The following is a 23,128-nucleotide window of genomic DNA, read 5'->3' as shown; positions in this document are numbered from 1 at the left end:
GATTAATGAAATAATTTCGAATATGTGTATAACGGCATCTTACTCAGATGAAGAAAGCAAGAGAACATAAACACGTTTTTCACACGTGAGAAACATATATTTTTGTTGTTGTCTGTTCATATTGTCACAGGCACTTCCCTTGACACGTGCCGATTTTGTACGGCGTCTAATGATTCCCATATTCTTATACTTCAGTTGACTTTCTAATACACGATTTTTTTTGTAAATGTAATTACTTTTTCTTAAAAAACGACTGTGTTGAAGAATCCTGCCGTTTATGAAACTGGTTTCTTCTGTGCTGGGAAACAGTTTTGTTAGTTTTAACGTATTACGTGGGCTATTCGGAAAGAAAGGAACGATAGATCGCAAAATTGAAACCATTGAAAATCAAAACTGTTTTATTTGCAGCGGTTGGCTACACCTTCCAGCTACTTCTGTACACAGTCGCCGCTGAGACATAGACATCTGTCATAGCGTTGTACCAATTTTTGAATTCCCTCTTTATATAAGACAGCCGCAAGTGCTTTTCGACAACTTTCTACGCTGGACTGTAGCTCGTTGTCTATGTTAAAATATTGTCTTCATAGCCAGCGGTTCATGTGAGCAGAGATGAACCTCAGGGGTAGCTAATTACCAACTATATTGTGGGTGATCAAATACGTCCCATTGAAAACGCTTTAAGAGCATCTTCATTGCCCCTGCAGAGTGTGGCCAAGAACTGTCATGTAGAACGACCCACATGACAATTATGTTTTGTGGAGTGCGTAACGTCAGGCGAAATCTGTCGCCAGGCCCTCATACTTGGTGGGATACGCTAATTTCTAGCCATCTTTACGTTCTCACTGTGAGCTCAGAACTGGAAAGAGCGACATGATGCAATCGACGGGCGTGATAGACACAGTGCTCAACGCATCTGAGCATAGCTTCATTAGATTTTCACTTTATTTTCCATTTCACGACCGATCGTTCCTTACTTTCCGAATAACCCTCATATTATCATGACTGTTTGATTCTCCCTTCAGCTACAGTTGCGGTGGCTTACTTGATACGTTAAATAAAGTACTCAATGCATTCCATACAATTTTCCTACATCCGACATTCCCTAACTTGACTGGAATGTTAGTGAACAACACTTGACATTTTTGAGTAGATACACAGCATCTTTCTCAACAAGGTCAAGTCTTCTGCTGTTCACTTGCCATTTTTTTGTCTTAAGAGAAAATGACTTTCTTCAGTAAATATATGTAGGTTATATAAAAATCGTAAATAAACTGCCCTGTTATGAACAATTTCAAACCTACCAGAGTCCTTTGGAAACTACAGAAAATCAAATGGTTGTCATTCTTTAGCTAATGCCTATTTCCATGCTACTACGTACAACTTGCCATTTTTTGTCTTAAGAGAAAATGACTTTCTTCAGTAAATATATGTAGGTTATATGAAAATCGTAAACAAACTGCCTTGTTATGAACAATTTCAAACCTACCAGAGTCCTTTGGAAACTACAGAAAATCAAATGGTTGTCATTCTTTAGCTAATGCCTATTTTCATGCTACTACGTACAACTGATATTGTAAAAACTGTGTTATATGTCAATATCAACAATACTATTCGCACTCATCCGATATCGTATTCAGAAGTGTAGCTTACTGTTCACTTGGAGAGCTGCTGTCACAGATTGTAACGAAAATGAAGCAGAAGTGTCGTGACCATGGAGGTAAAAAAAAGGGACATGGCGATATAGGCGCTATCTTTGTTTTGTAGCAAGAGTGGGTGGGGCCTATCTGCATGCAACAGCTGCTTTAAATACAAAAAATCACAGTTCTTACATTAACAGCATAGTGTCAGGAAGGAATTTCACTCCTTTTTCTGATCTTGAATGAGTTTTTGCTGGCCTCGTTAATGTAACTTGTTTTGGTGGAAATGATTCTAATAACCGAGAGAAGTATGTCATGTGAAAAGGATGCTTTCGTAATACATTTTATTCCAGTTTTACTGTATTTTTATCAATATAAAATGAAGCTGGAACTCCGAAACTAATGTTTGTTTACTTGCTGGTACTTCTTCTTCTTTGTTTCATTTTCAGCTTTCAACTCATAAACACAACATTTTTAATGTTCACTTGTGCAAGAACCTTACCTACGTGTTCTTTTGTTAGCCCATAAACGTGTGCAATAAGGAAAGACGCAAGGCATGCTATTGCATATTGTGCATTTGAACAAAGTGAACGACTATCGAAATGTCAAAGAAACAGAACTGCATAGAGGTATACCTCTATGCAGAATAGAGTTCTTGTTTCATTAGATAGTCAGAGAATTAGTCCTATTGTAGTTTACACACATTCTCGCTTTGAAATCTTACCTATGATGTGCCATTCAGTGTGTGGCCAATAATAGCAATTACAGGGTAAGAAAAAAATATATAAAATTCAAATGGCTCTGAGCACTATGGGACTTAACATCTGAGGTCATCAGTCTCCTTGAACTTAGAATTACTTAAACCTAACTGACGTAAGGACATCACACACGTCCATGCCCGAGGCAGGATTCGAACCTGCGATCGTATCCGTCGCCCGGTTCCAGACTGAAAATCCTAGAAACGCTAGGACACAGCGGCCGGCAAAAAATGTATACTTTTTTAAACATCTTCCACCGTTGCGGAATGCTATAAATGTGATTAAGGGAATGGTCTCAAACGCTTAAGACCCCATAAAATCGTAAAATGGACATCTGCTTTAATATGTTTATAAGTTTTTTTTTAATGATTGCTTAACCTGTGTAAGATGGAGGCCTAACTTTCCAACAGTACCCTATTTGTTTCTTTTCCCGGAATATTTCTCGCCAGTAACTCTGTCAGTTTTTCAGGAACAACCAAACGTAGGAAAATTGGAATGTACCGGGTGATCAAAAAGTCAGTATAAATTTGAAAACTGAGTAAATCACGGAATAATGTAGATAGAGAGGTACAAATTGACACACATGTTTGGAATGGCACCAAACCAAAAAATAGAAAATTTTGAAAATTTCCCACACATGGTGCTTCATCTGATCAGAATAGCAATAATTAGCATAAGAAAGTAGGACAAAGCAAAGACGATGTTCCTTACAGGAAATGCTCAATATGTCCATCATCATTCCTCAACAATAGCTGTAGTCGGAGGAATAATGTTGTAAACAGCACTGTAGAGCATGTCCGGAGTTATGGTGAGGCATTAGCGTCGGATGTTGTCTTTCAGCATCCCTAGAGATGTCGGTCGATCACGATATACTTGCGACTACAGGTAACCTCAAAGCCAATAATCGCACGGACTGAGATCTGGGGACATGGGAGGCCAAGCATGACGAAAGTGGCAGCTGAGTACACGGTCAGCACCAAACGACGCTAGCAAGAGATCTTTCACGCGCCATCTGTCGGACATTTTGTGAACTTTTTTTTGTTTTTTTGTTCTAATAAAACCCCATGGCTTTCCAAGCATGCAAGAGATCTTTCACGCGCCATTTGTTGGACATTTTGTGAACTTTTTGTTTTTTGTTCTAATAGAACCCCATGTCATTCCAAGCATGTGTGTCAATTATTACCTCTCTATCTACATTATTCCGTGGTTTATTAAGTTTTCAAATTTATACTAACTTTTTGATCACCCTGTATGTCTACTTCGATCATCTGCCGGATTTTCCTTTTGAATTTCATTTTGAGATTTTCTAAGTGTATAACTCTGTGCCACGCTTTGTGATTTAGTAATAGTTAGTTACTTAGTTTCGTGTCCCATTTATCATTTGCATGATAAAATTTAATGATATGAAACGAACCATTATATATTGAACCAGTTTTTTTTTAATCTTCGCCCATACTGATCATTTTTTAGTTTTTACGTTTTTCAATTAAAGACAGACAGATGTTAGTCACTAATTCCTAACCAACATCATTTACACATTACGGTAATAGATAATCTTCTGCGGAATAGGAGTTATCACAAAGAAACGTTTATGAACTCTCCTCGGGTAATCAGCCAAGTGGTGGCGTCGTCTTGTCGAAACGTTTCGATGAATTTCGTACCCATCATCCTCGAGCAAGGTCTCGGGATGCTGCCTCTCTCACCTTTTACTTTCCCCTCCTTGGGGAAGTGTATGGAGGAGTTTATAGCCTGTTGGCTTTTACTCCACAATGTGTGTTGTGAGTGTGTGATTGTCTTTGACTGTTTTGGCTGTCTATGTATTGTGTTGGTGTCCTGGTGGTATCGCCTGAGGTTGGCGAAATGTTGGGTATTTTAAGGATTAAGGACTGGTATAAGGATTTTGAGATTTTTGGGATTTTTCTCTTTGACTTAGTCGTCGAAGAACGTCATGGGGCGTTTGTGCTTGTCGCGGGACATGTCATACTGACCTGAGGAGTGGATGAGGTTATTTCCAGATCTGGAAGAGCTCCCGTGGAAAGCCCTTGCCAGATCTTGGAATCTTTCTTTGAGGAGTGGGATTTCGGCAGCGGAGTGCAGATCGTCGGTGGGGGATCCCATGGGTAGGTGCAGTACGCTCATGAGGACGCGGTTCTGCAGTCTCTGGAGTTTGTCCAGGTTCTGCTTCGCCGCATATCCCCAGACAGTACACGCACACTCCATTACTGGCCGTAAGGGCCTGATAGGCTTTGAGTCCTACAGAGCAGGGATGGGAGCTGGTTGTGTTGAGGACTGGGTATAGGATGGACATTCTGGCACAGATCTTCCTGTGGATCTCGTCTATATGGGGTTTCCACGTTAGTCTCGAGTTCAAAGTTACGCCGAGATACTTTGCGGATCTGCGCCAGGAGACTCGGGATCCATGTAGGTGCAGGTGAAGAGGTGGTGGTCGGGGATGGGGGGGCGTTGAGGGGTCCACTGCGCTGCACAATCCTATAATCCTATAAACGTACTTGACCGCTGTCCTCTTTTGCAGGCGGGCCAATCACGAGACTCCGGAAACGGGTGCCGAGGGGCGCGGCCGGTGGTGTGGGTTCACGGTGCGGCTCTGGTGCGGCCGACGAGGCCTGGTCGCTGTCCATTCTGTCCGCGGACGCCGCCACCTCCAGAACGGAGCGTTCCTGACGTATCTTCTCAATTGCGGAATCCACGTCGCGCTAAGTTGAAATCCTCTATCGCGGTTGACCAGATTGCTGTGGAGACGTTTTCATTGCCTCCTTGAAGACGGAGTCCCAGAATCCGTTGGCACTGCACATCTTCTTCGTTTCTTCAAAGTTGAAGGTGTGCCCCTGGTTAAGGCTATGCTCTGCTGCCGAGGACTTGCTTACTTGCCCTATTCGCACGTTTCTGATGTGCTCCATACAACGCTGTGATATACACCGTTGTGTTTGTCCGACGTACTGCCTTCGAAATTCGCACTCGATACTGCAGCTGCCCGGCGTCTGTAATCCTAAAGGGTCTTTAGTCTAACCAAGTATGTCCTTTACTTTTCGCGTTGTGTGGAAAATAGCTTTTATACCGTACTTTTTCAGTATTCTGGCCATTTTGGCTGTTGGGGGGCCAGCGTAGAGAAGGAACGTTACACGATTTGCTTCGCTTTCTTCTGGCTTGTCCTCCCGCCTCTTGCCTGTCCGCAACGCGCGTCTTATCTGCGTCTCGCTGTAGCGTTTTTTCGGAAAGTTTCCCGTAGGAGCTGCTATTCCAGTGGCAAACTCCCTCTGTCGTAGAAGGACCTGGCTCTTTGTGCCAACCTCTTTCGTACCGAGTTGCGTTGTGCCGGATGGTGGCAACTCCGAGCATTAAGATAAAGGTAAGTATGCGTCTTTTTCCCTGTAGATCGAGTGTCCCAACGTACCGTCCGGATTTCTGTTGATTAAAATGTCCAGAAAGTGTAAGCATCCGTTCTCTTCTACTTCCATGGTGAACTTGATATTTTCATGTATGCCACTGAGATGACGTAGAAACTCCTGTATGTTTTTCTTGCCATGTGGCCGCACCATAAATGTGTCGTCAGCGTATCTATAGAATGCATTTGGTTTAAGGCGGGCGGTATCCAGTGCTACATCTTCAAAGTGCTCCATGTAGAGGTTGGCAATACTCGGAGCTATGGGGGAGCCAATGGCAACCCCGTCTATTTGTTCATAGAATTTCCCAACACATCTGAAATAGGTGGTTGTTAGCACATGTCGGAAGAATTTGATTGTATCTTCACCGAAGTGTCCATCGAGAAGCGCTAAGGAATCGTCCAGTGGCACGCGGGAGAAAAGCGACGTAACACCAAAGCTGACTAGTAGGTCCTTCTCATCTTTGCACAGCTCTTGGAGTACCTTCACAAATTCTGTCGAGTTCTTGACGTGGTGTGGGCAGTGACCCACATGTGGTTTTAGTACTTCTGCTAGATGTTTGGCTATCCCACATGTTGGTGAGTTTATATTTAGTATCGGACTTAGTGAAACCCTCTCCTATGGATCTTCGGGGGCTATATAGTGGCGGAGACGCCGGTGCCCAGGGGTAAAGCCTTCTGATGGTGTTCCTGTCTCGTTCCGAGTTGGTGAGAAGATCTATGGTCCTACGTGTGACTTCAGTAGTCGCGTCTTTCCTAAGGTTTTGGGCTAGTTAAGATGGCAGACATCGACTTCAAGAGTGTGACGTAATGAGACGTCCCTTCTCTTTTTACTTCCATGGATAAAACTCAATTAACGACTGTCGTCTGTCAAAAATAAATTTACCCATAGGCCCCTTAGAGCCTTTGGCCAAGTATCACTCAAGATGAGTCTCATGCCTGTTTCTTTTCTGTTAAATTAGCACAATATTAATATACAGTATTTCGACGGCTGTTATGTATAGCCGTAGATAGCTGCTCAAGCCTAGGTGTCATAGGTGGCGGGCATCCTGCAGAGGGATCCTGTGATGACGCAATGCAGATTTCAACTGGTTCAGAGGGACTGTTTTGCCACCGATCATTGCACATGAGCTGGAGCCAAAGATTTTTGCAGTAGCTGACACGGGTTATTGACGTGTGGTTCGTATAATTTTCTTAATTCTTTGAGTTAAGCTGTTACTGACAATTTCTTATGTTTATCAAAGAGATGATTTTGTTCAACGCTCTTCGGAGGAATCTACTTCATAATAACATCGATCTGGTCACCTCTGACAACATGCCTGACCTTGGTGCTCAAAACATTCCTGACCTTGTGTACTTCTCTAATCATGACACTTTCGATCACTCAACCAACTTCCATTCTCGAACTTTTGAGATGGGAAAGTAGTGGATGATGCTGTCTAACTGTGTATCTAACGTGACGTCGCTCAGGGTACATCCAAAATTGTTTCCGAGGTTTTTGGTCTATAGTACAGCTATGGGTTAAGTTCCACTGCAGTGTCGAGTAGCAAATGAGCTAGTTTGGCCAGGAAACAATATGTAAGTTGCCCAAAGGAGAAACGTGCTCTGTAATTACATTAAAGAAAGGTCAACTGAAGTTGAACGCTCCTTTCATGTCATTAGATACGGAGCACAAGCGTCGACCGGCTACGCATGTGGGAAGTAACTGGCGGTACCTGTTCGAAGATATCGTCCTAGAATTCACCGGAAATGTTTTAGAGTAACAGTGAGATATTTCGGCACTGGATCTCAAGAGGGAGTCCAGTTTGTATCAACTCACATGAGTGGTCATGTTAAGTGTGCAAGTAGTGTATTTAGAGTACAAAATGTACTCAATTTTAACTCTGCCGCAGCTGTTCACTTGAAAACGCCTACTGTACACAGTATACCGTATTACAAATCTTACTTATATCCAGTTAAGTGCAATGTTAAATTCCCCGCTGCCGTATTGGAAATACGATGAGGGTCCCGTTGGTTTGAAATGTCAACCGAATTTCCAATGCGGGAGTACGTTGCCTTTTCTTTTCTTTTTTCTTTTTCTTTTTGAGTCATTAATCTATCAATCTACTGACTGGTTTGAAGCGGTCCACGAATTCCTCTCTTGTGCCAGTCTCCTCATTTCAGGGAAGCGCTTGCATCCTACATCCTCAAATATACGCCTGGTGTATTCCAATCTCAGTCTGCGTCTGCAGTTTTTATCCTCTACAGCTCCCTCTAGTATCGTGGAAGTTATTCCATGATTGCTTAATAGATGTCCTACCATCCTATCCGCCCTTCTTACCAGTGTTTTCCACATATTCCTTTCCTTGCTGAAACTTCACAGAACCTCCTTATTTCTTACCTTATCAGTCCACCTAATTTTCAATATTCTCCTGTAACGCCACATCTCATCTGCTTCGATTCTTCTCTATTCTGGTTATCCAACAGCCCATGTTTAACTACCATAAAATGCTGTTCTCGAAACGTACATACTCAGAAATTTCGTCCTCAAATAAAGACCTATGTTTGATACTAGTATATTTCTCTTGTCCAGAAATGCCGTTTTTGACTTTGCTAGTCTGCGTTTGATATCCTCCTTGCTCCGACCGTCCCGGATTATTTTGCTGCCTAGGTATCAGAATTCCTTAACTTCATCTACTTCGTCATCACCAATCGTGATGTTAAGTTCTCGCTTTTCTCATTCAAGCTACTTCTAATTACTTTCGTCTGTCCTCGATTTACTGTCAGTCCATATTCTGTACCCATTGGCATATAAATTCCATTCAGCAGATCATGTAATTCTTCTTCACTTTCACTAAGGATAGCAATGTCATCAGCGAATATTATGTCATATCCTTTCATCTTGAATTTTAATTCAGCTTTTGTAACTTTCTTTTATTCCTGTAATTGCTTCTTCGATGTGTCGATTGAACTGTCGGGGCGAAAGACCACATCCCTGTCTTACGTCCTTTGTAATCCGAGCACTTCGGTCTTCGTCTTCCACTCTTATTATTCCTTCGTAACTCTTGTATACATTGTCTTCTGATAAATCCGAAACAAATACAGTGTGCTTTCTGCCGCTGACCATATGTGGCTACCCTATTAAATATACACGTATCGGTTCATTGGGGAAGGTTGCTCGTGATCGAAGTGGCTTCTAAAGACCAATGTAAACGTTCGCGCAGCACGGGATTAGCCGAGCGGTCTGATGCTCTACAGTCATGGACCGTGCGGCTGGTCCCGGCGGAGGTTCGAGTCCTCCCTCGGGCATGGGTGTGTGTGTTTGTCCTTAGGATAATTTAGGTTCGGTAGTGTGTAAGCTTCGGGACTGATGACCTTAGCAGTTAAGTCCCATAAGATTTCACACACATTTGAACGTTTTTTTGTAAACGTTCGTCATCTGTAGTGTAGAAGGACCATATCCGACAGACTATCGATCACACGAGAGGATTCGTGTATTGTTCCTTCATAAGCACTGTAATACATTCGTTTGTCACACATCCAATCTGTGTACACCGCCATACACTTTGCTTTTTTCTAGAATGACTTGGAGGTCTGTGTTACCTGCTGATAAACTGACATTAACGAGTTTCGATCCTTTGGCTCTCACAGAAAGCTGAACATCACATGGCGTAACTATACCGCTACCACAGATACGGGCTGGTAGAAATAAAACACAGTGGCGATGTTTCTCATTGACAAAAATGTGGAAGACATTGCAACATATGGAAACTGGAAGAGCTTGTGGTATTGTAGAGAACTCCCAACAGCTATCCGACAGTACAGTTAATATCATCTTCTCCAGCGACAGGGTAGCGAATGTCTCGATCTTCCATTTGGAAGAGCATTGCTCCCTTATTGTGCAATAATGTACGTGATTACTGTTTCAGTGTTGACCATCGCCGGAAGTTGCTGTTCACAACACGTGTGAGGTGGTACAAATAAGAAGTAGTACTGTTATCATGTTGGCGAAAAAAATAAAAGTAAAAACACGTGGAAGGCATCGCACCTTATGAAAACAGGACGAGTCTGCAGCGTCGAGGAACGCTTCCAAACAATTGTATCCTGCACAGCGACACGTAGCAGACATTCAGGGTTCTGCTAAGGCTCCCTCCATCTCAACCGAGTGTTGTCAGTCAATCATTATGCGGTACCCAGAGAACAAACGGGGTGAGGAAGACATCTTCCATATGAGACGATGTTCTGTAATACAGACCATAGTTGATAGCTTGATTAATTTTAGCAATTTTACATGTTGTTCCGTAATTTCAACGTCAGTCAATGACACGGTAGAACAGTTCCCAGTTTCTGCATCACTGCTAAATCACCCCTCCACTACTTTGCAAGTTCCATACACTAGATTGCGGATGCAGCTAGATAACTGTGCAGTACGTCCATACCACCATATACACGAAAGTATACCAGACAGCGTGCTATACCGATGCAGAGTTTATATACATATTTCGAGCAGTCAGTGTCCAGAAGCTACAATAGTTCGGATAGCGACAGTGCTGCCATCATGAGATACACTGACGAACTGACTGGCAGAAGCTGGCGTGGCGTTTTTATCTCCTACCCCACCCGCCAATCGGCGATTCGCTCTGTCCACCATCGACGCTCAGCATATTCTCGAATAATTAGTTGTATACAAGTTCCTGACAAGAATAATGTACAGAATAACGGAAAATAAAATTGGGGAACAGTCAGATGACGATCAGTATGGAGGGTAAAGGCACCAGAGGGGCAGGTATGACGTGGCGGTTGAAAACGGAAGCAAGACTGAAGGAAAACCAAGAAACTTTCATAGGATTTGTCGACCTGGAAAACCGTTCGACAATGTAAAATGATTCAAGATGTTAGAAATTCTGAGGAAAATAGGAGTAAGCTGTAGGGAAACACGGGTAATACACAATATACATAAGAACCAAACTGGAACAATAAGGCTGCAAGAACAAGAAGGAAGTGGTCTGATTAAAAAGGGTGTAAGACAGGGATGTAGTCTTTCACTGCTGTTGTTCAAGTCATATATTGAAGAGACAATTACAGAAATAAAAGGAAGTTTCTAGAATGGGATAAAGTTTATGTTGAAAGGATATCAGTGATAAGATTCGCTGATGACATTACCATCTTCTGTGAAAGAGAAGGAGAATTACAGGATCTGCTGAATGGAATGAAGAGCCTGACGAGTACAGAATATGCATTGAGAGTAAATCGAAGAAAGACGAAAGTTGTGGGTAGTAGCAGAAATGCAAATAGCGAGAAAGTTAACATCAGGGTTGATGATCACGAAGTAGAGGAAGTTAAGGAATTGTGCTGCCTGGGTAGCAAAATAGCCGGTGACGGTCGGAGCAAGGAGGATATGAAAATGAGAATAACTCTGGCAAAAAGGACATTACTGGACAAGAGAAATCTACTAGTATCAAACACAGGCCTTAATTTGAGGACTAAATTTCTAAGAAAGTACGTTTAGAGCACAGCATTGGATGGTAGTGAGACATGGACTATGGGAGAACCCGAACAAAAGAGACTAGAAGCATTCGAGATGTGGTGCTACAGAATAACGTTGAAAATTAGGTGGACTGATAAAGTAAGGACTGAGGACGTTATCCGGAGAATCGACGAGGAAAGGACTGTATCAGAAACACTTTTAAGAAGAAGGGACGTCTGTTACGACAACAGGGATTAACCTCCATGGTACTAGAGAGAGCTGCAGAAGGTGAAAATTGTAGAGGAAGACAGAGATATTGAAGCATACAGCAAATAACTGCGCACGGAGATTACAAGTGCTGCTCTGAGATGAAGATGTCGCCATAAGAGAGGAATTCGTGTAGGGTCGCATATCAGACTAGTCAGAAGACTGATGACAACGCCCCCCCCCCCCCCCCCCCCAAAAAAAAAGTGCATAATGCAGACGGTGGGTACAGTTGAAGATCATTGCCGAGCACACTAATGGCATGCCAGATTGAAGCAGCCTAACAAGCCGGCAGTCGCAGAACATGGCCTATCGGAATTACATGGAATGATAACGACCAGACCAAGGTTCTGACACAGATGTATGGCTTCTGAGACTCTGTAATTATATAATTTTCAGAGATTCGAATAAGGGAACTGATGATAAATAATGGTAGTGGCTACTGTCTAAGTAATGCACGGGAACCGGCCATTGATCTGATTGAGAGGAGGAAGGCTACATCCCACAACAAACTTACATTAGCGTAAGTGGAGGAACAGGAGAGGTATCTCAGTACTTATAACTGTGCACGAACCTAGGACGGAGCAACCTGTCTGTGGGAGAAATGAGGGAGGAGATGTTGGGCACGGACGGAGAGCAGCAAGGCGGAGGGAGGCGGTAAAAGACAGCAGCACCAAGCTGTCGCCTCAGCAGTCGGTTCATAGCGCTTCTCATGATCACTTGGCGAGTGGGGCAGCCGCAGCTGTAGAGATCCATTTGAATAAATAAATAACCGTAACAGTTGTCGTAAGAAGATGTATTACCTTTCTACGGATTCACAACTAGTACCGTGACTATAAAGTCACATCCTCAGGTACCAAAAAATTGACCTTTTTTAGATATGCAAGCCGTCCTTCAATAAAACACAGCTGCCCTCTGTCCCCATGCTGATCACAGCATAAAGCCGCAGCCGTCAAAAAACTTGACAGTGGAGCACAAGCAAGTTGCAAGACGAGCAGCAGTGGAAGAATGTATGCAGAATGGCTCGGCCCACAGCACAGCACGTACTTCACCTCCACCTGATGATGGCAAAGTGGTTGCTTGCTGAAATAATGTGACTGTTGGACACTACATCCAGCCATTCACCTATGAGTTATTTCGATACTTAGGTGCAGACTACGTTAATTAATAACATATTAACTTATTTCATCTTTAAGTTGCTAGGGGAGTGCAGAAGTAGCGTTGTTCAGAAACGAACATAAATATCTTTCACCAGTTGCTGCAAGTTACAGCGCCGGAAAAAAAATGTGTACACCTGGAAAGAAGACGGTGGTTTTGATCCGATGGGCGCATATGCCACCTGAGAGATAATAGATTTACTGCTAATAGTTTCAACGCCATCCTCCAACAGATAGCATAGCGGCATAGTTACCAGAGCGTCATGTGTGTCTACCCGATAAGAGGGATTGCTCACAGATAAACCCCTTCCTCCTCACGAGTTATACGATCCCGTTAGACACCACCTGATTCTGCGCTCACTAGTGCCGAGAAAGGACTTAAATCTGATAAATCGCCACCCTGTCTCCACGCCCTCTGACTGGGAACACATTTTTGTGGTCTCAGCCAGGTGCGCGTCGGCAGGGGAGTGCAGTTCCTGTCCGCGGCGATCTCTGCCACTTGACTTACCAACAGACCCAGTCTGTCCCCAGGCTTCTGAGTCGATCTTAGAATTTATTAGGAATTCTCAACCCTTCCTCGACGCCTGGCATCCACCAGATCCATCCAACCAATGAGTCCCACGTTTTCCCATCTACCTCAATATCTGCAGGCACAGCGACTCAGTTTCGCTTATCCTGCTCAACATGAGCTTTAGTTACTCGTTATGTTCCAGCCGCAGTCGTAGCAGAAGGCTCAGTGTGGTGCAAACGTGTGAAGCAAGCAGGCGACTGTGCCACAAAGAGCACTCGTGCCTCATACGAGCAACTGAGCGAGTTTGAAAGGCGTCGTATTATGGTTCTTTCATAGAAACGTCAAATAAGTTGGACGTGCTGCGTCAGTTGTGCAACGATGGTGGTATCAGTGGTCACGTGAACACTCTCACAGTTGTATATGAGGTCCTAGACGTCCATGGAGCACAAACGCCTTTGAATTGTAGGGGCAACAATTACAGATCGTACAGCTACCGCAGCACAGATAAGAGTGGTTGTGAGTCCAGGTGTGTCAACACAAACTGTTGCGAACCGGTTATTACGGGCACGCACAACTCTAGCCCATCTTCCACTCACGCCATAGTATCAACATGCATAGTTCAGCTTGTGCTGTGAAAGGATCACTTGGAAGATGGAATGACACGCTGTGGTCTTTAGCGTTGAAATCAGATGTTATGTGTGTGTGTGTATGTGACATCTTTTGGGACTTAACTGCTAAGGTCATCAGTCCCTAAGCTTACACACTACTTAACCTAAATTATCCTAAGGACAAACACACACACCCATGCCCGAGGGAGGACTCGAACCTCCACCGGGATCAGCCGCGCAGTCCACGACTGCAGCGCCTTAGACTGCTCGGCTAATCCCACGCGGCAATCAGATTTTACCTTCACGCAAATGATGGTCGTTTGAGCGTACAACATAGAACTGCTGAGCGCTGTCTCTTAGAGTACATACGTCCAAGATACGCCGACGCCACCCCAGGCCTTAGGATCTGGGATGCGATAAGCCACAACTCTTGTTCATTTTTGGTGTTTCTGGAGGGGAAGCTAACCAGCGCTCGGTATCTGCAGGAAGTTGTTACCCCGTTCTTTTGCCATTCTTGCAACAAGAAGGTGATATGTTAGCCCCACCGGATAATGCTAGTCCACACACGGCCTGTGAAACTCGAAGTTCTCTATAAGAGGTGCACCAAATTACGTGTCCACCACGATTACCAGGCCTGTCCTCAGTCGAGCATAAGTGAGCTACCATAGGACGAGAAGTGATTTATGCGGCTCGTCAACCAACGATTCCTACAGAACTACGTGAACAGGTTGAGCAGGAGTGGTATAACGTGTCCCAGGGCAGTAGTTGCCATCTCTACGATCGACTGTATGCCAGAGCCAGCGTCGCATTGCCACCCGTGGAGGCTACACATCGACCTAACATGGGTGCTTCATCATTGGTCGATACTGATACGTCATAACCGCTTGTCCTATTGATCTGTAGATGTAATCGTTTCATATTTTCTATAAGCACTGCTGCAGCAATAAATTATGAGCGAATCGGAAACCTCTGCAAGGTTGTAATAATTGTTTTCCAGCAGTGCCTTTATGAAAAGGCGTGTCAACTAAACTGCAGAATTTTTAGTTCTGTAACTGCCGCACTCTGTAATGATCGAGAAGTTACCAACATCTTGTGAGGACATTTTCCTGACCTACGTAAATGTCTGGGATTCAAATCCTGATAGGCCCCAGGATTTCTATCTGTCATTTGTCACTATTTCTGTCTTAGATGGTATTTTTAATTTGAAACCTACCGAGTTGGAACGGGGATCAGAATTCTGCACTTTCCATGTATAACTGGCTGGGTAAGTCAGTTAAAGGGCGGAGGAAGACAAGGGCATACCACCTCCAACAGGACCATGCCTAATAAGGAACTGTGATGGTTTTGGGTTGATAACAAAGTTCTTAAAATTCCATACTTCCCTCCCTCCTCTCTGATGCAGTTCGGGTCCATAGATATATCAGGGCACTTGGAAATTATCACAGTCGTGAGTGTCCTTCAGGGTCTACTACAATGGCTCTGGTGTGTTGAGATAAACATAGTCTCACCAAACCGCCATTTGTCTTATTAGTGCAAGTATACTAGTCTGATACACAAGTACTAAGCAATGAAGAGATACGCTTGAAGTTCTCTGAGGCTATATGTACTGTGATAATGAACAGCTCAGTAGGCAGTTCGGCTGAAGAGAAATAGACATCGCTAAAAAGGCCAGTCAGAGAAGCTGGAAGGAAAACATTGGTACAAAGAGGATAACACTGTAGAAACCATAGGCAACGGAAGAAATACTTCAGTTGAACGACGAAAGGAAGAAATACATAAACGTGCAGAAATCGAAAAGGAATGACTGTCAGAAGGAGTGACTCAGCATAAGAAAACAAAAAAATAACTTTCAATGAAATAAAAGCAAGGGCGGTAACATTAAAAATACAACGGGAATTCCACTTTTAAATGCAGGTTAGAGAGCAGATAGGTGGAATAAGTACACTGAAGACCTATATGAGAGAGGGAACTCGTCTGATGATGCTATAGGGGAAGAAACAAAAGTCGATAAGGAAGAGATAGGGGACCCATTATTAGAATCAAAATTTAAAAGAGCTATGGAAAACTTTAGATTAAAAGAGGCAAAAGGGATATATACCACTCTATTAGAATTTCCAAAAGCATTGGGGGAAGTGGCAACAAAACGATGATTCACGATGGTGTGTAGAGTATACGAGTCTAACGATACATCATCAGACTTTCGAAAAAAACATCATCCACACAATTCCGAAGACTGCAAGAGCCGACAAGTGCAATAATTATAGCACTTTAACAGCTCTTGCACATAAGTTGCTGACAAGAATAATACACAAAAAATGGAAAAGAAAATTGAGGACCTGTCAGATGACGATCAGTTTGGCTTTAGGAAAGGTAGAGACACCAGGGAGGCAGTTCTGACATTGCGGTTGAAAACTTAAGCAAGACTGAAGAAAAACCAGGAGATCTTCATGAGACTTGTTGACCTGCAAAACGCGTTCGAAAATGTAAAATGGAGCAAGATGTTTGAAATTCTGAGGAAAATAGCGGTTAAGCTGTAGGGCAAGACGGGTAATGCACAATAAGTATAAGAACCAAACGGGAACAATAAGATTGCAAGAACAAGAAGGAAGTGCTCGGATGAAAAGGGTTTCAGAGAGGGATGAGTCTTTTGCTACTATTGTTCTCCCCATGTATCGAAGAAGCAATTACAGAAATAAAAGGAAGGTTCTAGAATGGGAAAAAAGGTATGTTGAAAGGATATCAATGATAAGATTCGCTGATGACATCGTTATCCTTTGTGAAAGAGAAGAAGAATTACAGGATCTGATGAATGGCATGAGGAGTCTGACAAGTGCAGAATATGGATTGAGAGGTAAATCGAAGAAAGACAAAAGTAGGGGAAGTAGCAGAATTGCGAACAGCGAGAAACTTTACATCAGAATTAAGGACTACGACGTAGACAGGGTAAGGAATTCTGCTACCTAGACAGCAAAATAACCCATGGTCGGAGCAAGGAGGCCATAAAAAGCACACTAGCGCTGACAAGAAAGACGTTGCTCGACAAGAGAAGTTTAAATCGGTTTTAATTTGAGGATGAAATATCTGAGAATGTACGTAGGGGGATACCATTGCATGGTAGTGAATCATGGACTGTGGAAAAACCGGAAAAATGAGAATCGAAGCATTTGAGGTGTGGTGCTACAGAATAATGTTGAAAATTAGGTGGAATGATAAGGTTATGAATCAGGAGGTTATCTGGAGAATCGGCGAGGAAAACACTACATGAAAAATACTTACAGGAAGAAGGGACAGGATGATAGGACGTCTCTTACGACAGGATATAGCTTCCATGGTACTAGTGGGAGTGGTAGAGGTTAAAAACTGTAGAGGAGGACAGAGATTGGAATACATCCGAAAATAATTAAGAACAAAGTTTGCAGCTGCTACTCTGAGATGAAAAGGTTGGTCCACGAGAGGAATTCGTGGCTGGCCACTGCATCGAACAGGTATGAAGAGTGACCGGTCCTTTTTGGCAGCTTAAATAGTTTGCATCAGGAAGCTAAAGAGAAAAGTACGGCGACTCTATTTCGACTATGTTCTACCAAGGTTCGTAGCCGCTTTGACTGCAGGATACCGCCGAAACCGTCTTCTCGGGCCCCGGAAAATTCCACTTCACTAGTGTGAGTACCAAACAAACTGAAATTAAGTAGCGATTGCTAAAGCCATAGTATTTGTCCCTCACAGCAAAAATGAATTTTTACTTTCGTAGAATTGCAATCATTTTATAAATTTGTGATGAATTTAAAGTCTGTACATAATATTCCAGGAAAGGGCAAGGGTCTGCCTTGCTAAACACATCCCTGCCTTTCAGATCCCTGTGGATGCAGACAAAAAGTTCGATTGCAATCTGCTCCACCATGGTCACTTAATCTGAGGCAGTACTTCCTCCTCATTCTCCTTCCTTTTGGCTCTATTCTGGGTCTCCATGGGGTCAGCATGTTATGTCGGATTTGGTTATCTTAGTGGCAGTGGGTGGTTGTATGCGCTTCCTGATACCACCTCTCCCCCTCGTCCCCACCCACCCCCAAATCCCGGGACGGAATTTGTGAATCGCGTAACTGAGGCGGGATATAGGTACCAACCCAGTGTTTACCTAGTTGGATGTGAGAAACCGTCTAAAAACCATATCAAGGCTGTCTGACACCCAGACCCTTGTCGGTAATCTATCGTGTGGATTCTATCTGCGGCTGGTGCGTCTCCTGGTGTCCAAGAAGTGGGCAGGTTACTTCCTTCTCATTGAGCACTTTTTATTTAGAGTACGTTGTAAATCTCATTTTGCAGGACAGATGTCACTTACCTGTAAATTTTGTGTTATCATTTTGTTCCTTTTTTGCTTTTGCCATTTTGGACAAAAGTGCGTCTATGAGATCACTCTTCTTCCCACGCGTATATGTTGCCTTATGGGTTTCAATAATTTTCTGAAAAATTACAGGAATTTTATTGTAACATAAGAAAAAAATTACTATCTTCGAGAATACGATATTTATACGAGTGACTGTAAGAGAGAAAATGTCATTCCGAAAAATTGCTGTAAGTTTTCCTTTTATATAGAATTGTTTGGCTTGTCAACAAAATGTCTGTTTTTCATAACTTCTTTGTAAACGTTTTCTTATCCGTAAACAGTCGTCTCATGACCACCAGAACTGGACTTGAAATAATGGTGGGAATCTGTTTTCAACATGTCCACAGGAGTGAGCTGGCGCACTGGTTGCGACACCGGATTCAAATCTGGGAGAGGTGGTGTTCAAAACCTCTCGTTCAACTTTTCCGTGGTTTTCTTTAATCACTTCAAGCGAATGTTAGGATGATTAAGCAACGAGACCACGATCGTTATCTTACGCCATTTTTGACCATTTGAGATTATGTCCTGTCTCACTCATTACATTGTCGTTTCACTTGGTTGGTTGCAACACTTGAATCTACATGTATTCTCTGCTAATCACTATGAAATGTGCGGTATATATTACTCTTAACTCTTGCATTTCAAGATAGATTGTGGGATAATGACTGCTAGTGTGCCTCTTTTTCTCTTTGTTCTAATTTATTTCACTTTTAGGGCTGGCTGATAGTGGTTACTTCCATCCATTAGCTGTACTGTTACAATTTAATGAGGAGATATATCAGTACTACTCAAGTATACAAAGTACAGGGTAAGTCATCCTAGCTGATGTAGCTGAAAGAGAAGGCATCAATGCAATATTACAAAAGATGCTAACAAAATATGTTTATAATAAAAACACATTCTCTAGAAGTGCAAAAATTCATCATTACACGGTTCAGCTAGAATGCACATATACATCAGAAACATTTACTTTACGAACAACAAAGAAAAAGAAGAAGTCAGAAAACAGGGTTTTGAGGAAGATATTAGGAAATAGAACAACAGTGGAAACATTTGAATTAAAGTAACACAGTGCTATAAAATCGTTCAAGAAAGATTACAGGTACAGTTAGGAAAATAAGACTGATATCCTGTGGGCACATCCTAAGAATGAGTCGTAATTTATTGAAGTGAAAATTAAACAGCATTTTAAAAACTAAGCCTCTCTGGCTTATGAAAGTAGATGAACATCTAAAAAGAACTGGCACATATAAGCATGAAATTGAAAACGAAAGAAAAAATAGAAACATAATTAAGAGACAAGAAGATTTACAAGCCAAAACGTTTCAAAAAAAGGAAGGGTAGAAAATAGACAGCAGAAGAGCAGAAAGGAATAAGTGAGCAACTGGAGTATTGGAGAAAGCATAAAGATGACTTAACGGCTTAAATGTTGTCCTTAGCGGGCCTGCAACAAAAGAAGAAGACGCAAACAGTATATGATTGTCCAATAAAAGTTCTGGTTATGATGTGTGATTTTTTACATAACATTTTTTCACAGTGGTGGATTTTGTGGTTTGCTGGTGCTGATGATGAGATTCTATATTGCTCTGGAAGTGCCGATACTGGTAATGATGCTGATAGAGATGATGATGCTACAGGTGATCCTTTACTCCTGCTTTTATTCTTTGAATCAGTTACAATATCTCGTGCCGCCATATTGTCGACATAGGGAGAAAAACTACCTCATTCACCGTTGAGTGGCTAGAGAACGAAATTAAAATTGCATGCAATGTTCTTAGTAACACAAAATAATATTGCTATTGAATGATACCATTACGCATTTCTGAACTATGGAGGCAGATGCGTAAATGTGAGGGCCAGTACTGACGATTCCTCTGTGTCTATCGTTCTCTCTCTCCTCTCTCTCTATTTCTCTCTCTTTCTCTCTCTCTCTCTCTCTCTCTCTCTCTCTCTCATCATTCCAGTACTTTGGTTCCAAGCGAGCTTATTAGGACGTTTCCCTTTGTTATTAACTGTACGACACAACCAGAAATCCCCTCCAGATATCCGTATTTGGAAACATTTTACATTACTCCCATTCCCCCCCCCCCCCCCCCCCCCCCGGCTGGGATCTGACTGTTGTTTGAACATCTGTTTGAATAAAAGGTGGAGGAAAGCATTGTATTATGATAGTAGAACGAAACATTCCTGTATATCGAGCAAATCGTGGAGTTGTATCGGTTTCACCCATTCTCTGATATACGCATACCCGCTCTGCCTTCATATTTTTTTCTGAGATATATTATCCCACAAACACAATAAAAATGTGCTTCAATTTAAAGCCACCTTTTCAAAGCTACATAAAATCTCTAAGGAAAAACCAAGATTTAGGGGCAGGTTACCTTGCTGTATGGAAGGTACCAAAACCGGTAATCTTCCCAAATATTCCAAAATGGGAACATCTTTACCTAAGTACCAGCTCCTTATATTCTGCTGGAAAAGAACTGAGCTCTACAAGAAATATGATACCAGAACACATAAGAGCACATGACAGACAAAAAAGCACATTTGTCTCCCTTCACTGCTAGCTAGAACTTAGCTGGAAAGAACAGAGTTCTAAAACAAGTTGTCATCCCACAATTAATATACCTGTCCCATTTTGCGCCTTCAAAAGTGTAAGAGCTAGAGTGGGTTGCCTACATGTTACTGGAAAGAAACTTGTCAATGACCTTAAACACATGTCATCAAGATCGGAGTGGTGGAGAAGTCAAAGACGCAGCATGACGGAACTAACTCAGTTGTTATAGTGGGACATTTAAAACAAAATTTAAAAAATTAAGAAATTGAAAAGAGTTTATAATGATGGAACCAGTTCACTTGTGGCAGTAGCCATTAGATGCTACATTCAAAATACCTAAACTATTTGAAATTTACGTAATGATCCGAAAAATGTGATACTGATAACACTGCAATATTTCCATTTCAACAATACGTAAGATTCTTCTGAATATGGCACAAATTGGAATCATGTTTACAAGTGTTCTATTGTTTATCAAAAATACTTAAAAATTTTGGCAGCACCGGTTTAAACTGTCAGTTGTGATCTTATTTGTGATTTAAGCGGCACTTCTTGAATGTCCATAGCTCTATTCCTGTACCACACTTGGTGTAAGGCCCAACGGTCCCTTGAATTAAATATTTCCACATCTTAATTGTTCTGTAAAACACTTGAAGCTTATCATGAGGTGCAATATTAATTGCACACCTAAAAGATCAGCAAAAATACATACAATTCGTCAGTAAAATGGTTATGGCAATGTCACTTCCGAATCCAAAAGAATCATCATAGTTGATGTCTATAACATGATTGTGGACTCTCAAATTAGTTGCATCAGTGCCACAACAATGTCTAAATTGTTTAATAATATATGTGATAAAAATAAACATCCTACATAGGGAGTTGGGCATTTTATTTTTAGGCGTAAATGAGGCTTACCAAGCGTATAATTACACAAAACACATATAGGTTAAAATACTCTAACAAGCAGGCAAATACATACACAAACAAATAGGCAGCTGTATTACTGCAAGTAAACAATTGTAACATTGCCAATTCCACATTCAATTTATTATACCAACAGAAAACACATTTAGTATGCTAAGTAGGCAGTTGACATTTTATCCCAGACATAAATGAAAGTATGAACTAAAAAAATCTTACCAAGTACCACCTTCAGGGGAAGAAGTTAACAAAACACACAATGTTTAACTCATGTGTCACAATGTTAACTTCACATTTAAAATGTCGATCAAAATATGCAAATGTTAAATTTATAGTATTTCTATGTCAAAAACATAAGTCAAAAACTTTTAGAAGCTTGTCACTAATGTGTCACATCACCAAGAAATCTTTAGGGGATGGGGGGAAACAAAATACATCAACTTCTACAGTATAAAAATACAATCGTATATATCCACTGGCTGATATTGATATGTTTTGTGTTTCATCTAAGCCTACCCAAGGTCTTGAACAAAAACCGAGCTTCCATGGAAGGCAACGACATTTACTGGTTGGATATATCGTGCCAAGCTTATTAAAGCTTTTGCGGTCTTTACTTCCATTATCGACTAATAAATAATACCAAAATCTGATTGTATTGCACCAAATACGAGATTAAAAACACACAACATGGCCAAGCAATATTTTATTAAAGTAGAAGTTGATTTGCTGAGATCTTTATAGCATTGTTATATATGAACTACATATTTCCATAATATGCAAATATAATTTCGTGATGCACCATGTACAAGGTAACAATGCCAAAAAAAAGATGGACAAATTTCCACACACAGATATTGAACTTGGTATCTCTTTGCACCCCTCATCTCTGATTCAAAACAAATATCCGATCTTTGGACCAAAATAAAATTATTTATCGATATAAGTAAAGACTTAGAGCACAAAAATACATGAAGGTTGCTTACAGACCTCTGACTTTGAACAAAAATTTGAACTTTGCACAAAAATAAAATTTCTCAAAATATGTACGATTTCGAGTACAACATACAGGTGGAACTATTATTGTAACTTAATTGTTCTACAGGATTTTAAAAACATCACTACGACTATATCTTGGCACTACTGATGAAACTCACAGGTAAAGTACAGTGGCGGTTACCACAGTTTGATATCTGTAGAACATAAACAAAAGCACATTTAAAATTTGTCACATAACATTACAAAACTCACTTAAGCACAACTGCTGATCAAACGTATTGGAATTACCATAGCTGTACGATCTGACAGCTTGCCACCACTTAATGGATGTTATTGGATCATGAAATGGCGATTGCCCCAACCAGCAACAGAAATTTCTTTTACTTACGAAGTTCAAGCATGCTGGAATAGCTCTGGGTCCGCAACTTCTTAATCAGTACAACGAAAACCAATCCAAAATTGCAAATTTTACTTTTTTGATTCACCCTT

At 41.6% G+C, this 23,128-nt stretch overlaps 1 protein-coding gene across 1 annotated transcript in view; it reads right to left on the bottom strand.

Moving 5' to 3' along the window:
- The window catches only part of LOC124795924 (methyl farnesoate epoxidase-like), a 416,805-nt gene that overhangs the window by 323,560 nt on the left and 70,117 nt on the right, over positions 1–23,128 (bottom strand). The window contains 2 exon segments of the mRNA XM_047260004.1: positions 237–259; positions 4,906–5,082. Of these exon segments, the coding sequence (XP_047115960.1) occupies positions 237–259; positions 4,906–5,082 (200 nt within the window).

The sequence above is a fragment of the Schistocerca piceifrons genome, chromosome 4, assembly GCF_021461385.2.
Source record: "Schistocerca piceifrons isolate TAMUIC-IGC-003096 chromosome 4, iqSchPice1.1, whole genome shotgun sequence".
Taxonomy (NCBI): domain Eukaryota; kingdom Metazoa; phylum Arthropoda; class Insecta; order Orthoptera; family Acrididae; genus Schistocerca; species Schistocerca piceifrons.
This window is presented reverse-complemented; position numbering and strand designations above follow the sequence as displayed.